Source organism: Antrostomus carolinensis, unplaced genomic scaffold (assembly GCF_000700745.2).
Source record: "Antrostomus carolinensis isolate BGI_N321 unplaced genomic scaffold, ASM70074v2 scaffold4007, whole genome shotgun sequence".
Classification (NCBI taxonomy): Eukaryota; Metazoa; Chordata; class Aves; order Caprimulgiformes; family Caprimulgidae; genus Antrostomus; species Antrostomus carolinensis.
This window is the reverse complement of record NW_010326460.1, coordinates 5,940-23,186: the sequence shown is the minus strand read 5'-3', so window position 1 is coordinate 23,186 and position 17,247 is coordinate 5,940. Positions and strand designations below refer to the sequence as shown.

The following is a 17,247-nucleotide window of genomic DNA, read 5'->3' as shown; positions in this document are numbered from 1 at the left end:
TTCCCTAACAGACTGATGAGGTCATGGAAAACTTAATGTTCCTCAAGGTTCTTCAAGTGGCTGCAGCATTCTGGCTTGGAATAAAAGTAAATATTGAAAACTCTACTGACAGGAGTTCCAGCAGACTTGGCAGAGGGGCACTGTGTCAGAAAAGAAGTCCACCGGTGTGTTTGTAATATTCAAGACATACCAGAGCTTTAAATAAAAGGTAATCTCCTCTTTGAAAGGAAGAAATGCTCCCTCCTGGATCACTATGTAGACTCCACTCTGCAAACTATTACCTCTCCATGTGCTACTAAGTCTTCATAGCAATATCAGCCAATGTCAGCAGTCCCAGCTTAAGGAGCATCACCCATACCTATGAATGAAGGAAGGTGTCTTTTCTGAGGATGTCTGAGGTCTGTGTGAAAAGCTACTGTTCCTCAACACCTTCTTCCTGGAAGGAACTGTGTGAGGAAATCACTACAAACTAGGTAGGATTGTTTTCTTCCCTTTCTCCCTCTTTGCATAGAAGAAAGTGATCAAAGCCACACATTTCTTTTTACACTTTACATATCTAGTTTCCAGCTCCCCAGAGACAAACTCAATAGCAAGGATATACTGTGAACCCTTGATTGGTTCAGTGATATTTGGACTGATGCATCCAAAACTAAAAAGAAGACCTGGCCAAATGAATTTCTGATAAATAATCAATCAAGAGTAGAGAACCAAGTGCCATTTCTTCTGTGGGCTATACAATGCCAGGAGTCACAGTTCTTTCTCAGTGCTTGAGAGTCTCTAATTAGCATAGCCCTACAGTGAGGACTATCATTTAAAAATTCCATCATTTGGGAATTAAAACTGCAGATTATTTTGTGAAGCATGGCCAAGATAAATCTTATTATTTAAAACAATCTTTGTAAGTATTGACAAATGTAATAAAATTTCAAATATGAAAGCAAAAGGGAAATTTTTACATTTCAATTCCAGCATTGTAAAGGAAACTCTTTCATGCTTAAAATTCAAACTCAGTGTGTCAAGTAATTTCACTGTTACAGACTTGAATTACCTGCGCTGGCCTGAGGGCATTATTCAGTCTCTGAGAAAAATTGTACTTTAATATTGCTATGATTTTCCCAAGTAATTTTTATGCAGAAACCAGGATGAATTTGAAACATCCATTTCAAGATTAAAGTGATGACATTTGGTGACTGCACAGAACCATGTAATTGAGAATTGGGCTTAGGGATGTGCCCAAAATTAAATATGGGAATGAGAAAACCATATAAACAAAAGGACCAATGTTTTGCCTTCTTTGCTTAACTTCTGGAATGCAGATATTAAATAGGGTTATAAAATACAAAGAAACCCTTACTTCAAAAATGTTTAGATGCATACACTATATTGAATACTTACACTATATAGAAAGACCATGAAATTGTTGGCCACTGTCCCAGCCCATTTAATTTCTGTCACATGCAGGAGGAAAGATAATCTCCCCACTCAGTTTTAATGGATCCATTTTTGGAAGCACTGAATTATTAATTTCTTTTAGGGGTTATCTGCTGCCTGATCATTTGTTAACTTCACATGAAGTTGGGGGCTGGTCCCAGAGCATGCTCTGAAGAGGTTTAACTCCACAATAGAGCCTGAAGTGAACTAAGGAGTTCCATCATTGACCTAGATATGGCAAGAATTTAATGTACAAATAAATGTTGTTACCCAAAAGTGTACACAAAAAACCTTTCAGCAGCCTGCTTCCAGGTGGAACTCTGGATAATTAGTTCTCTCATGAGCATATGGCTTTGAAGAAATGTGCAGATAGAAAAATTGATGCTTTTAAATAATTGATTCTACTAGTAAAATAGGGTAATGGGGAGTATCAATGTTTTTATTATTTAAATATCCTACTATTGTAGGATAGTAGATGAAAAATTTTACTATGTTAAAAAGTAGTAGGACTTATTAAAGAAAGCAAGTGAACAGATTCATTCTTTTTTGAAGACTTCCCAGATTAGCTGTTTTACTATTCATACCAAGGTGGGGCCAATTCATTACAAAATCAACCATAAATGTTGGTGTCTTGACTCACTACTTTCAAGGTAAGTAGGTGTCTAGAAAATTTTCTTTAACTCTCTCAGAATCACACTACCGGGTTTTTCATTATAGTAAAATACTCATTAACTAAGTACAATGAGGTTCAGGAGTAATTGTTGAGCACTGAGGGAATTTATCTAGTAATTGATAGAGGCAAGGGGAACACGAATGAGAGAGTTTAACAACTGAAGTGGGGATAATGCAGGTTCACATGAGTACTAGCCCTCATGCACCAAATCCAATGTCATTCTTAAATTCTTGCTCTGTGTGCCACTGAAGGCTGAAAACATCACTGAGAATAAGAAGCAACAACTATTTTGATGAATGAAATATGAAAAATCAGCCAAGACAGAAGCTAATTAGTTTCCTCTTTTATCTGCACTGGGTTTTTTGCACAAAGGCCTCCTTCCAGAACTACTATCCTCATTTTTAACAGATAACACTAGAAAGATTCACCAATGACTGGTCTTCTAAAAACACAGTAAGAAATCAATCAGTGAACCTCACTGAGGGGAAATCTACCACATAACCTAGGCATACTGTGCTGTTGCTCACCGCAGTAGGAGCAATTTAAAGCCACAAGAAGTAATTGTGACCTAACTGTGCATGATCCACTGCCTACTGAAGTCAATACAAATATTTAATTTCACTAAATCACATATTAGATTCCAGCCACTAAAGAACCTAATAGCAACCCAACTATTCCAGCCACTAAAGAATCAGTAGTAACCAAACTATTATACCACAGGATACAATAAAACAGTACAATGTCAAAATTTCCAGTTGTGATAATCTATCATAATATTAGCAGAAATTAACTCAGTGTGTTTTCTCTTTTAGCTAAATCTCCTCTATGAAAATTATTTCAATGTTTCAATTTTTCTGCTAAGCTTTTACTTACCTTAATAAAGATTTATTTCTATTGTTTTTCCTCTTCTTGCTACTGAAATGCAGCCCTGATGATTCTATCACTAAGTGGCTGAGTTGGTCTGAAGTTATCTCCTAGGATTCCATCACAGCCCTCTAAAAGTTCTGCACCTTTGACATGTGTCCTCAGTCTACGAAATTCCTCTATCTGAAAGGCAGAAAAATAGACGTGAAAAAGCTGAGATACGTTCTTCACTGTGGGACTAATTATCAAAATCAGCCTTACCCACCCACTTGTGCAGCTTTGAAACTTGGAGTGTTCAGGTACCATATACAAAAGCCAATATACATCATTAGTAACATTTTAAAATAATTGTCAGCACTGTCAAAACATCTAACATAGACAGAAAAATAAGAATTTTTATGCATATGGTTTTGCTTTTTTGTAACTTCTTTTGGGATCTGTAACCTTCTTTGCCATTGTAGATTACATCCTACTAATCAACCTCACAGTTGTGACATTAGAGTAATGATTCTGTTCTTCTTCAAAGAAGTGCATTTCAGGAATAACTTGGTCAACCATAAATTGGTTTGAACTTTTACAGCGATTTATTTATTGCTTGAAATTGTTGTTTCATTTAAATAAAAATTATCTTCTAAACCAGGAAAATTCTTAACAGACTCTCAGCTTTAGAGGAAGTCTGTTGACATTTTCTATGGAAAAATACGGTTTTTTATATCAAAACAAAATACCACTTCAAAATTTCTGTAAGTGTAGGTGCTAAGCGTACTTAGAAAATCAAATACAGTCAAAAAACAATACAAAACATTTCAATTGGTACAATACAAGCATGTTTTCAGTTTATAGACTCTTTTTAGATTTTTCTAAATCTAATCTTTTTTTAGGGAAGAATATCAGAAGCTTCCATCTCCATCCCTAGTATCAGAATCAAGCTCTGTGTGATAAAAAACTAAGAAAATTAATGTGTATCTCAGCAATGTTATACCTTATTGTTCAAAAGTGCTGGTTTTTAAGAGTCTGATATTTTAAATAAGTCATTATAACTACTAAAAAAAAAGTGTTCATTGTTGCTTGGGCATATTTACAAGCTACTTAGCTGGATACAGCAAACCTACTAGCAAGCTGACTCCCCTAGCCTGAGCCTTTGTACTGTACTGACCCTGCGTTTCCTCACTATCCAGCTCAGCTGTAACTTGAAACTGAAGCTACAGAGAAAGCAAAATGGAGCCTGAAGTATTTAATCATTTTATCATCTAAGAAATTATAGAGTGAATTTCTCTATGAAAAATACCCTCAAGGGATTACAGGGAGAATGCAAGTGTGATTCCAGAATTAAAAGAAATTAGGTACTAAACAGCAAGTAATGGCATTTTTATTCTTATATTGCCTGTGGACAATACATTCTTACTGCAACCTTGAAGACAACTGCCTTTATTGTTGTTTTCCACTCTACAGCAGAATTGATATAGACTTATTTACTTGATTTAGAGGCTAGCCCTGCTCTGCTGTATTTTCCTCAAAAAATAGTGTGCTTAGAAAACAACACTCAGCTTCTTGCAGCTGAGATAGAAGGCAACAGCTTAGACTGAAAAGATGAAAAGCAGAAGAAACTGTAAAGCTCCTTTCAGTGCTTTTAGAGGCAGAACTCTGTTTTGGAAGATTTTGTTTGTTTGTTTGTTTGTTTGTTTGTTTAAAGCAAACTGAAAACAAACCCACTACAGGCTTGGAACTGAAAAAGTCTTCAGGAGTCAAGTGCTGGTAAATCACTGAATGGGTTTTGTAAAGGTACCCTCTTTCACCATCTGTATCAACTATGGAAAGTCTGAAATAATTGTCGTTTAGGAAGGAATGTTTTACAAGAATGTGGCTTTTGTTTGATCTTTTGAGAATGAGAGACTTCAAACAAACACAGATGAAGGAGAGGGATGAGCAGACTCTCTGCAAAGCTGGCAATTGTGAGCTGTCTCCCACAATAACTACAAATGCTCTGCCCCAATTCCCATAGTGAAATCTTTCTCTGGGAGGTACTCCTTACAATGCAAGTTTCAGTTTCTTCAGTCAGGAAACTAGGCCTGACTTGATCCCTGTGCCCACTCTTTGGTCTTCAGGGAAGTCAAGAATTACAGCCCTACTCCAAGAGGGAATTGCTTCTGAGCCCACCAGCCTCCTTGTTCGGTTTTTTCTATCGTGGTTCAGATCTCCATGACAGAGATCCTCTGTATCCATGGTGGTCTGCCTCATTCTTGAGGAGTAGTTGTCAGAAAAGGACACTACCTGTGCTGATGCTACTTTTCAAATTAAATGTCTATATGATAAGGCAATAGTATGTGTGCCCTACTCATCCTGCTTCCTCCAATTTACTATCATTTACTATCTCCTCCCAGCCTCTCACAAGTCATTGCTGTGAAGTACACCCTTGTAGGCTTGCCAAGGAAATGGGTATTTCAGAGGCACACAGCTAAGCACCTTTGGATATTAATATATTTTCAACAGGAATAACCATTTATAGAAGTTTTTCTCATGCCCAGAAGACATTAAGGATGACCCAGGCCTGTTCACACCAAAATTCAGGATCCAATTCTAATCAATCAAAGAGTAAATACATAATGTTAGCAATTCTACTGAGTAAAAACAAAGTTAGTTTATATTTTGTGGAATTTTACAGGCACATTTTAACCACTTCCCTGTATTCAGATCCTGAATACTGCTTTTTTCTGTTTCACTTAAAAATTTGTTGAAGAATATAACACACAAAAGAAAGAATTTTCATGTTTTCTCTACAAACATTTATTCTATATGAGGAATAGAAGCATTATTCTTATGTTTGAAAATTTTACATGCCTCCATGACACCTTCCAAGAACACAGACCTGTTTCCCAGTGAACAGAATACCGTGAACCTCTCAGAGAGCTTTATTTCACAAACTACATAAATTTTGCACAATTCCCACTCCAGCTCCATATGCTCATTATTATTTCTGTTCTTTAGGAGGTCTTGATTTTGAATGAGGTAGACAAAAGGACTAGAGACCTCGCCGTTCAATACAAACCCAGTTAAGTCTGACAACCGGCACAGAAGGACGACAGCTCCTTGCTGCATCATTGTTTAAAATCCCTACTCTGAGTGGCTTAGACAATGTACTTGTTCTGGGCTTCAGTGAACCACAAAGCACATTACTCACAAATGTCCAGTTTTAAAAAAATATAGTGGAGAGAAGCATGAACAAATCTTTTTCAATTATTTCCTGCTTTTTATTGGCCTAATGGGGGAAGTTCTCTATTTTCTCCCTCTGCATTTCAGCAGAGTACACGCATGGGAGAGGTGTCTCACAAAAGCAGTCAACACAATTATTTCTGGGCTGTATATTTCAACATAAGACAAGTCAGGATGATAAAAACCACAAAAGGATGGCAGGAATATGCAAAAAGAGCACTGCAGGGTGCAGCTTTCCAGGCAAGCTCCTTTCCACTGAGGTCAGTAATAAATCTCACAAGAACCAGATTTGCAAAGCCCTTATTCTCCATGGGAGAAGGGTTGACTGCACAATTTATCTAGACCTCACAGGACCACCCATGAAGGAAATGGGTCTCTGATGGAAATGAAGCCTCATGCCAAAGAAAACGACTTCCAGTGAGGAAACAGCATTGGACTCCAGGAAAGCACATCCTGATGCTGCAGTCCTGGTTTACTCTTTTGCTGCTCATATAACGAACACATTCAGATCCCAGCTGTTGAAGTAAGGTGCATCTAGAGGTTAATCTCTCTTCACTTAACACTGTGAATGTTGATATGAATAGATCAGCAGCAAATCAACTCATCAGTAGAACTGTACTGTCTATAAATGTCTTCAGGAGAAATAGAAAAAGGTTCTCTACTTTGCAATGGTCAGCCTATTACACCTATGCCAAAATAGTTACTTCTCTATTGTCTCAAAATAAGCAAATGTGAAAATATATAGATGTGATCATGAACTAGAATTCAGAATTTATTATTTTTTTCCCCTTATGATTCACAGTTTGTTAAGCTAATCAATATTGCTATGTTAATTACAGAAATGGGAATGTGAAATAGTATCTTGTCTAGCTTCATCAGAGGAAGGCAATAAAACCTATTCCATATCAGACTCTGTCATTCTTTATTGTTACTTGTCATTGACACTTAGAAGTTGATTATTTTATGGCCTGAAAAACAAAGACAGAAAGCCTTGAACTTGTCTCTTACTCACTATAACCACAGATGCTACTAGCATTTATACAAAATGCTTGAAGTTTCATAAGCTGTACTCAGTTGTATCCCATATAAGAAAGTTCCACAAGTTAACGACACATGTAAAAATGAAGTATTTAAATCCATTAGAAATGCATTTGCACTGAAATCTATGCTTCAATACTACAAGCAGGCTTAATAAAATTAAATGCCTTTACCAGCCTTCCATGGATAAAGAATGGTATATGCTACACTACATCATCTTATTTTCCACAGAAAAAAGCCCTTGCATTTCTAATCCTTCCTTAAACAGAATCTCTCACAAGCAGTCATGGCTACATGCATAAAAGAGGCCAGATATCTAATTGCCACCAAAATTACAAGTTAAAATCTTGGTTGTCTATAACAAAATATTCTGGTACCCCCCTAAATCTTATTTTGGGTACCTTGGAGAACTCTCAATCCCTTTTGACTCTAGAATCCCAGAATCACTGTCTCTCACTTACTTGTCACCATAGTTATTTTTAGTTGACATCTGAAAGTGGTATCTGATGCAAGTAAAATTTTTATCCCACTTTGGCAAAAGTCCTTTATGTTCTAAATAAGTCTTTTCTGCACAACCTTAACTTTAATGCTGCTGCATTTATAACTAGCAGTGAAGGATTTTTAATAATTGATGCTGATCTACAAGAAGTACAAAGTATTGAGGATCGTATTGCCATAAGTCAGCTCCAATCTCTCACCCTGCTCCAGTGCCACGTCTCACCTGCATACTGTGTTAGTGGCAGGGAGAGAGCTCCTCCATGACTGGTGCATCCTTCGTCACTGCAATGTTCTTGTTGGATTGGGTCTATAGCAATCAAAGTAATGCAGCAACACAAACCAGCTCCCCCTCACCTAAGAAGGCCATGGTTATGAATCACACTCTTTTCCCCAGGCACTATGTGTCACTCTTTTCCCCAGACACAATATTGTCTTCTGAAGACATATCTGCTTCACATCATGTTCCAAAATCTCGTTTTCTTGTGGTAAATGAGCACATAATAATATTAACAGAAGTTGCATTTCTTTGTTTAATTCCTCTTTCATTCACCAACTCACCATCTCCCACCACATGTGGATGGCTTGAACTGTACCCTCCTCTGTGCATTGACTGGATTAAAAGGGAATAGAGACTACAAAATCTGCAACTAGCATGAAATAAAATATCATACAATGTATCAGTATAATAGCTATGGTCTGTATACTTCTGATTAAGTCCTCTTATTTATCCATATCATATCCGGACAATTAGCTGCCAAGTTACAAAATGCACTCTGTCTTTAAAAGTTATTCTGAATCTAATAATGCCAACAGAGTTCTGTTTCCATTTACTCAGTAGTAAGCAACCATGAGACTTATCCTTTCATAAGCAAATAAATAGCAGATTCATGAGGGGGCACATTCAAGTTGCAGCTATCATACAAATAAGCTCATTGGGAGCTACTGCTTTTATCCTATAACTGGAACCAGAATTCAGTTCTCATATGAAAAAAAAACCTGCCAATTTCAAATTGTTAAAATATTGTGCTGGGATTACTAGCAAAAATTTAGATTATTAAAGCTGAAATAATTTTAATCTGAATTTATCACCTTTTATACTTTTTTCCTTCTGTTTGCACATGCTTCAGAGCAGGCAATGAAAATTAACACATTCAGCTTCAGGGATTCTAGACAGTTTCACTGAAATTAAGCCCACATTCCTCCATCTGGGATTCACAGACTGTGATAGAACATTCATCAGGAGTTTTCATTGTTTTTACTGGGATTATTTGTAGGCAGATTTGAAATGTTTTCTATAGAAAGACTCACATGGCTTTTAGATATATTTTTTTTTAAAAAACCACTTTAAAATACATACGTGTGAAATAAAATTTAAATAGGTAGTTTCCATTTGACATTTATTATAAAACAGAATTTAAAAAGAGCAAGATAAGTTAAATTTAGCTCAATGCAATAATATAGCTAGTCTGTACTATGTTAACATTTTTCATTCTCCAGGATATAGTGTCTCCCTGTGCTTTTTTGTTCCTTTAACATCAAAAAGCAGTGATATTTGAAAGCTCACAATTACAAAGAGTTGAATTTCTTTTGCCCATTGACTTCTTTCTTTCTTTCCTTTTCTTTCACTTAAATAAAGAATTATTTTAAATGCAGATGATAAATGATAAGGTTTTTCATCTCTGACCTTTGCATTGCTTTCAGTGACTCAAAAGGCTTAACCTTTACTTGAAAAGCCATGTACTGATCTAATGGGATCTTCAAGAAGAACAGATATAATGTCCTGATACATATATTTACACGCTATAACCTTTAGCATGTAACCATATTCCAAGGTCACTTTAAACACAGCTGTTACCTGCACTTGGGACACAGTCAAAGGATAACGAAATAATATCCAGGTGACACCTTCACTGCAGGGTGGAATGGTTAGAGAGCCCTCATATACCCAGTAGTCACGCAGAAGAGGATCTAAAATTAAAAGAAACATGGAATTTTAATGACATTAAGGAAGATAATTGGCTTGCTCATATGATGAAGTTAGTATGCAGTAAGCTAAGATGTGAATTTATAACCTGCCAAATACTGTCCACTACTTTCTTTCTCACATGAACATACATGAGCTTGTGGTCATTATATTACAGTAACTTTCCCCCACAGATGTGTATTTTAAAGATGAAAATGTCACTTTATAGATGTGAAAAATAACATGTGCACAACTCCTTAAACTAACACAGCAAATAAGTAATATGGTGGGAAAGAACTGTTAGTGTCAAAAGCTGTAAGAGACATCCCATTTTGAAGGCTGGGGTGGTCAAATTTTAACTGACTTCTACATTTAGGATATGTCTCAAGGATGAATTCATTTCTTTTTTTTTTTTTTAATTCAGTGAAAACAGCTCAAGCCAAATTTTGCAGTTCACAATTCTGATGATATATTTTTTGAAACACACTGGTGTCTTCTAGCTTTGGAAAAGCGAGTTGAATTTCACAGGGGAAAAAAACAAGGTTTATTTAAGAATAAATATTTTAATAAGTTTATAAATTTATTAATGTTTTTATAAATAACTGTTAGAATAAACAGTTGCCTCTGAAGAAAATGTTTGTCCAAGCAGAGTTTTAACTCTACATATATGTTTGATATTATTTTAATTTTAATTCTCCAGAGATTACTGTCACACCACCTTTCATAAGTGAGACTACACAAGGCTGCACTCCTCTGCTGTAGGCCATACTCACAAATGACTCCCTGACACAGTTTAAGTATGTATAGGAAACCACCGCACTGAAAAGAGGGGACAAGAAACAAACCTTGAGAGGAACTGGAGACAAAGGCTGGTTAATCATGGCACGGAGAGTTAGGGGGAAGGTTGTGATTAGCCTGACAAGGACAGGATGGGAGTTTGGAAACTGGAATAAACTGGCTTGGTTGATCTAACTTGTTACTGCCATTTCACTACCAGCTCAGAAGAATATCAGTAGAATTAATTTTTTCTAATGAAGTCTGTGATTGTCAGTGAGTGGATTTTGTTTGGTTGCTGTAATTTTCTTTCTCAGTTAGGGAATTACACAGAATCCATTGAAAGCAAGTTGCATTGTCAAACACTCAAAAGTTAAGAACTGCAAGAATTAATTCAGCCCGTCTTGTGCATGCATTGTGACATTGTCTTGTTACATGATCACATATGCCTTTTCTGGAGAACCTTTCATCATTTACTTGCAAAGATGGATGATTTTCTCTTGAAAAGCATCTAATAACATTTGTATTTCTCAGTACAGGATGTGGTCCTTGGTCTTTTTCTCATGCTATTCAAATCCTGCTTGTTCAAAGGACCACATTTTCTCATTTTTCATATTTTTAATGCACTCATTTCTTCAGTGTCTGAGTGCTTCACAAACAAGAATTAACTTATCCTTCCAACATCCCAGTGTGGTGGGGAAGGACAGATTACTCCCATACTTTAAAGCTGGGGCACTGAGGCACAGAGAAGTTAAGGTCAAATGCATCTACTCATTTGAGGTGTTCAATATGAGATGCTTAGAACCTGATTTCTCAGAGTAGTTAACTTTCTATAGCACTTAATGCAGTCAGAGCACTGCTCCCATTGACTTCAGTTGGAGGTGTAAGCACTCAGCACTTCTGCAAATCAGACCCCATGATCTCAAGTCGGGCACCTAGAAAATGAGGAACACGTAGTTAGAGATGACTTATGAAAATTTTGGTTTATGTGACTTGATTAGCATCAGACAGGAACTGTGAAGCAGGAGTCCTGTAAAAAATAACTTACAGTCACGCAATTAAAAGATGTTTTACAATGCATATGCTTGAAGAGGCACAGGCAGCCTTAATTCTTGCAATTCCTAATAGTTGAGCACTTGACTTTGCAACCTAAACAATATTCTTTTGATATAATTAATATAGTATAATGTAGACCTGGATTACTTTGGAGAACTGAATATCTTGCCACTATGACTTGGAATTTAGCTCAGAAGGATTCCTTTCAGAAAGATTCATCTTGTAGAATGCATTTTTTGAAAAGCCACATTTTTTTTCAAGACAAGGCAGAGGAAGTGGTTGCTTCCTACTCTTTCTCTTTAACTTTCAGCTATATGCATTTGAATTTGCCTCCCATTGTGACTACTCCTTGTATGCTATACAACTGATTGCATTATGGCATCGCCTTTTGATGCTATCAAAAAGCAACCTTGGTAAGTGGGTAACCTTAAGCTTCTTATTTTATGCCAAAGTAGAGAAAGGAGTACATACAGCTGTGGGAGTAGGTGGGATGATAAATCTTGATGATAAATCATGAAGAAAGCTAGCCACGGTGTTGCCAGCAGTGTATGGACTACAGCATCACATCCCACTCATACACTGAAGGTGCAGATTTATCATAAACTCCAAAGGGACTTCATCCCTCCCCTTGTTAGCACCACTAGGTGCAAAATGCATTATCACCTTATGGGACACATTCTTAGGTTTGCAGTCAGGCTATGCTTTAGATCAAGACTGCCTCTGCAATTAGCTAGTAATCCACCCACACAAAAGTAAGCAAAGGCACCTACCTGGCAATAAAGAGTTGGGATTAAAACAGGGTATTGTTTTGGACTTTCCCTGGAAAAATGAATACAAATTAATCTTATCTCTAGTTTCATATTAAAATGATGATGAACAGAAAGGTAAAACGCACTGTGTCTTCTCATAACATTAAGCCTTGAATTCCTGTGCAACACAACTTCATTAATAGCCCCCATTTAATCATCATTGCATTTGTCCTTGCAGCTACGTAACCAGGTTTTTTTATTCTATTTTATATTTTAATTCTAAGGTTATCTCAGCAATTTGTTAACTTTCTGCCATTAGCACCTGGGCTCCTTCTAGGTCCTAGCCTTGAAATTCTCTACATGAAATCCAGGGGTTCCACACAAAATGAGTTTAAAAAACAAGGGCCAAAATGGGCTTTTCCTTGACCAATGCGGATAATGCTTAATGAAATAAAGCTGGTTCCACATATTTAATGCAAGAAAATTTTATGTATGCCAAAAGTATATTTGATGCTGCCCCTCTGAAAGTCATTAGTATAACACGTTCACAATGACAAGGCCTTTCATGACCTTCCTCTACTTGGCTGTCAGTTTCAATAATGAAACTACAGAGTTTCATACAGTATTGTTTTCTCTGACACCTTCATAAACAATGAGCTTATAATATTAAACATCGTGACTAAAGTTTGGCATATATTATTTGACTAAAATAAGATTTTCAATTCCCTTCTAATGACAGCTACTCATTTTTCTACAGTTCAGCATCCACTGAAGTGAATGGCTAATCTCTTCACACCAATACACAGAATCACAGAATCACAGAATGTTGGGGATTGGAAGGGACCTCGAAAGATCATCTAGTCCAATACCCTGCCGGAGCAGGAACACCTAGATGAGATCACATAGAAAGGTGTCCAGGCAGGTTCTGAATGTCTCCAGAGAAGGAGACTCCACAACCTCCCTGGGCAGCCTGTTCCAGGGCTCTGTCACCCTCACTGTAAAGTAGTTTTTTCTCAAGTTTAAGCGGAACCTCCTGTCTTCCAGCTTGCACCCATTACCCCTTGTCCTATCATTGGACATCACTGAGAAGAGCCTGGCTCTGTCCTCATGACATTCGCCCTTAACATATTTGTAAATATTAATGAGGTCTCCCCTCAGTCTTTTCCAAGCTAAAGAGACCCAGCTCCCTCAGCCTTTCCTCATAAGGGAGATGCTCCACTCCCTTAATCATCTTGGTGGCTCTGTATTGGATTCTCTCAAGCAGTTCCCTATCCTTCTTGAACTGTGGGGCCCAGAACTGGACACAATACATCTCATTAATACATCACAAAATTCTTTAAAATCAAAGGTAAGTATGATTATGTCTGTGTTACAGACAGAGACCATGAAGCAGAGAGATGGAACTAACTTGCCCAAGGTCATTTAAAATAGCATCAACATTCTGTAGAGCACTCATATCTCCTCAGTCTTGCTAGGCTTATTGTCCGTCCTTCAGGACCCCCACAAATAATCCATGTGACAAGGCAGCATTATGTTTTTGCTGATCTCCCACTGCAAATTAATACAGGTCCTAAATTAATCTATTCTTTTCCTCTACAAATTACAAGGAGGTAACTCTAAAGGCGCTGCTGCTGGTGGTGTTCACTAAGCATGTTGCAGTGCTTGCATTCATACTGCTTTCATGATAATGACTGCAATCCATTACTTGATATAGAAGATCAAACCTTCTGGCCATCAGAAAGGGAAATGACTATACAGATTTCATATTATCTGAAAGTACAGTAAAATGCTGAGCTTCTGATGCAGGTGACCAAACTATGGCTTTTACACATGCTTTTACCACAGATGCATCTGAAACCCTTCACTTGGCTTCAGTGTTTCATAGATACCCTTCACTCTCTCACTCTCTCTCTGGTCAGTGAAGGAAAACAATGCCTTACCTTGTACTGGATGTCCTGGAGAATTTCAGTTACAGCCTTTAGGCCTACATGCTCTTTTCCTATCTGAAATACAGCAAGGAAAGACGAGTTTCAGTATTTTGCTATTTCTGAAACTGTGAGGTAAGACAGAAATCAACCAGAACAGTAAGTTCTGTAGTTGTTTTAGCTAAGCTACACAACCTTGTGTTAACCAAATACACTGATACATGGCAACCCCAAACAATTAAATCACTATAAAGCCACCAGTCAAAAGTAATCAAGGTGTAAATAATTTTAAAAGAGACAGAAACTCACAGAACAAGAGAAAGAGTCACCGCTAAGTCTGGTAGCTTTTACTAACTCTGTTTTGCAGCATATACTGCATCTGGAGTCAAAATCATACGGCATTATGGCATATAAATGCCAAGGATACAGTTAGTCAGAAAAGGACACAGAAAGGAACAGAGTGAAAAAGCACAACAGACACTTTTTGAATTTGTTCCCACAGCACCGCAAATCTGGTCCAAGGTATCTCTGAAGCTCGGTGTAATTTTTTTCCTGTCTGCAGAGCGCAGAATGGCAGATCCCCTCCCTTATGGCATCTCTAGGATCCTGCTCCCAGCAGTCTGCAGCACTGCCTTTACCAAGTGCCTTTAAGGCAAAGAAGATGGAGCTTTCAAAAGAAACTTATTGTTGAAATATGAGATTCTTATTTTACATGAACGTTGTTCACTCTGCACACTGATTTCAGCTGCTTCTGATCTAAGTCACCCATCCTAAGACCCTAGCTTTTATCTTCAGAACAACACTGTCAAAACAGGAAGACTCAGAACAGCCTTCCACGTGATTTCTCTTCCAGTATGTACACATACAAGGTAAGGAATGAAGCAGGCATGAGTGAGAAGGGGAGAGCTGAACTCTGAAAAAATTGTTTGCTTTTTGTTTCTCTTGGAATAGAATGGCACAGCAGTCACTGGAAAGTAACAACTGAGTGTCAACAAAAGGTACTGTTATTTCTAGGAATTTAAGAGGATTTCCTCTTGTTTCAGAATGGGATTTCTATTTAAAACCTTTGAAGGGTGTAGAAGATCTTGAAATCACTTCAAAGACGATGTTTCTAAATTAATAATCACCAAGTGACTTAAATCAGTGAAAATATTTTCACTGACTTTAAAATGACGTTTTTAGAACTGTGGTGCAAAAACATTGTATTTCCATGCCTTTTACAGGAAAAAATGATCACCAAATTTCCTCTCCCTGTTCCTGAAATAAACAGCATAAATACTATTTTTCCTTGGTCAGTTGTAATTATATAATGCCTTTCTTGGATCATGAAAAGTCCCTTTAGAATGCTTAAGAATTTTGATGAAGGTGAGAGACCAGAAATGGAAAATGTATAATTGAAGTTTTGGATTTATTTAAGAACTTATATATAACTTTCTAACTAACTCAAAGGTTACCTCTGCTGGAATTAGAAGGTGACTTACATAAGCAATTATCACATAGCCCTCTAGGATACAAAACTGAAGACTTTCTAACTTCCATTTTTAGCAGTTCTATCTGAGTCTTGGAGCTGTAACTGATGTACCTTTAAATTCAAACAGAGGTAAAGCTCAAAGGCATTCATAAACTTGTTATGGAATATGACAAATTAGTAATATCACTGTGAAAGAAAATCCATTTTATCTAAGCATGAACTCTAAACCTCTTCCTCCAAATCCATTTAAATAAGTTTGCCATTTTGCAGCAGAATGAGAATCTGGCGTTTGAGGACACTGAAAATCCTCTTTATAGGGTGCAGCCTTTGAAAAACTTTCAACAGCAATTAGATTATGGGGCTAACTTCCAGGCTGCATTACACTTTCTCCCCAGCAAGCTTTAAGCCTCCTCGTTGCAGGCTTTTCTGAGTGTCTGTGGCAAGACTCACTCAGTCTGGTGTCTCTGAAGAAGTAGTATGACCCCACCTCACATTTGTCCTGTATGAAGAAACACACTTGTCCCTGTGTTCGGAAAAGCACAATCCTACTAGCAGTTTTCAGCTATGCCAATGCGTTAGTGGGCTTTTTTCCCCTCTTTCCTCCTCTCCTGTCTGTATTTCCTCAATCCTCAAAGAGCAGACCTGGCCAGGAATGGAGAAAAACACATTACACAGAGAGTGAAGTACTTATACCTCCTGACAGCCCTCATTCTGCCCTCAGAGGAATGGAGAGTGGATGTCTGCTTACAGCCAGGGTCATGGAGAAATGGCTGACTATGTATACCCCTTCTTTAACGAACATATTTCCAACATCCTGTTTAAACAAGAATTACCTACTTAGCCCATACACAGAAGACATGACTGAGAAGTATCTTTTGAATAATACCAGCAGTCATACATTTTTTTTAATTTTATAAAAACATTAAAAATGAAAGAAAATGGAGAGGAATTCATTTTCCTCAGACAAATGATAGTATATGGACACAAGTGCAACACAGGAAACTTACCTGCACAAACAAAGCAATAATAGCTATGCCGTGCTTCTTCCCTACTGCCTCATCAATGCTGCTGTACAGTGTGGAGTTCCAGTGCATTAGATGAAGCTAAAACAAAGCAGTGCAAATAGACCAATAGAGACATATGTTTTGTTATTAAAAAACATCAGCAGTTAACACCAATTAACAAAGCCTCAGCATGTGTGTGTGTTCATGCATGAAAATACATATGTGCATGCCTATCACTGTACGTGTATATATAAGTGGATTCCTATTATAAGCATCAGGAACCCCAAGGAAAAACAGGTCAGTTGCAAAGAAAGTGATGTATAGCCAGCTACCAAATATCTACAACAAAGGTGTAAGTAACTATGCTAATGACGATAATGATTTACCAACTCCCTCACTTTTAATACTGAAATAACAGCTAATGAAACCCTCCAATGTTGCTTCTCAGCCAGCCAGCTCTCTTCCAAGGCAGCAGTATGATTATGGACATAGGTTGTCCAAACACACGTTGGACTGGCTGACTGTACTATCTTAATGTCAATTGTCTCACATATCACCTCCCAAGATGAGTCACTCAAATGTCAGTAGTAG

General features: G+C 37.3%; 1 protein-coding gene across 1 annotated transcript in view; it reads right to left on the bottom strand.

The window, feature by feature from the left end:
* Nucleotides 1–16,755, bottom strand: part of CA8 (carbonic anhydrase 8 (inactive)) — a gene marked incomplete at its 5' end in the record, with an annotated part of 25,610 nt that extends 8,855 nt beyond the window's left edge. Inside the window, 5 exons of the mRNA XM_010171567.2 lie at nt 2,978–3,151; nt 9,570–9,682; nt 12,278–12,326; nt 14,197–14,259; nt 16,660–16,755. Coding sequence (XP_010169869.2) covers nt 3,017–3,151; nt 9,570–9,682; nt 12,278–12,326; nt 14,197–14,259; nt 16,660–16,755 — 456 coding nt within the window. The remainder of the gene's footprint in view (nt 1–2,977; nt 3,152–9,569; nt 9,683–12,277; nt 12,327–14,196; nt 14,260–16,659) is intronic.
* Between the last annotated feature and the right edge of the window lie 492 nt (nt 16,756–17,247).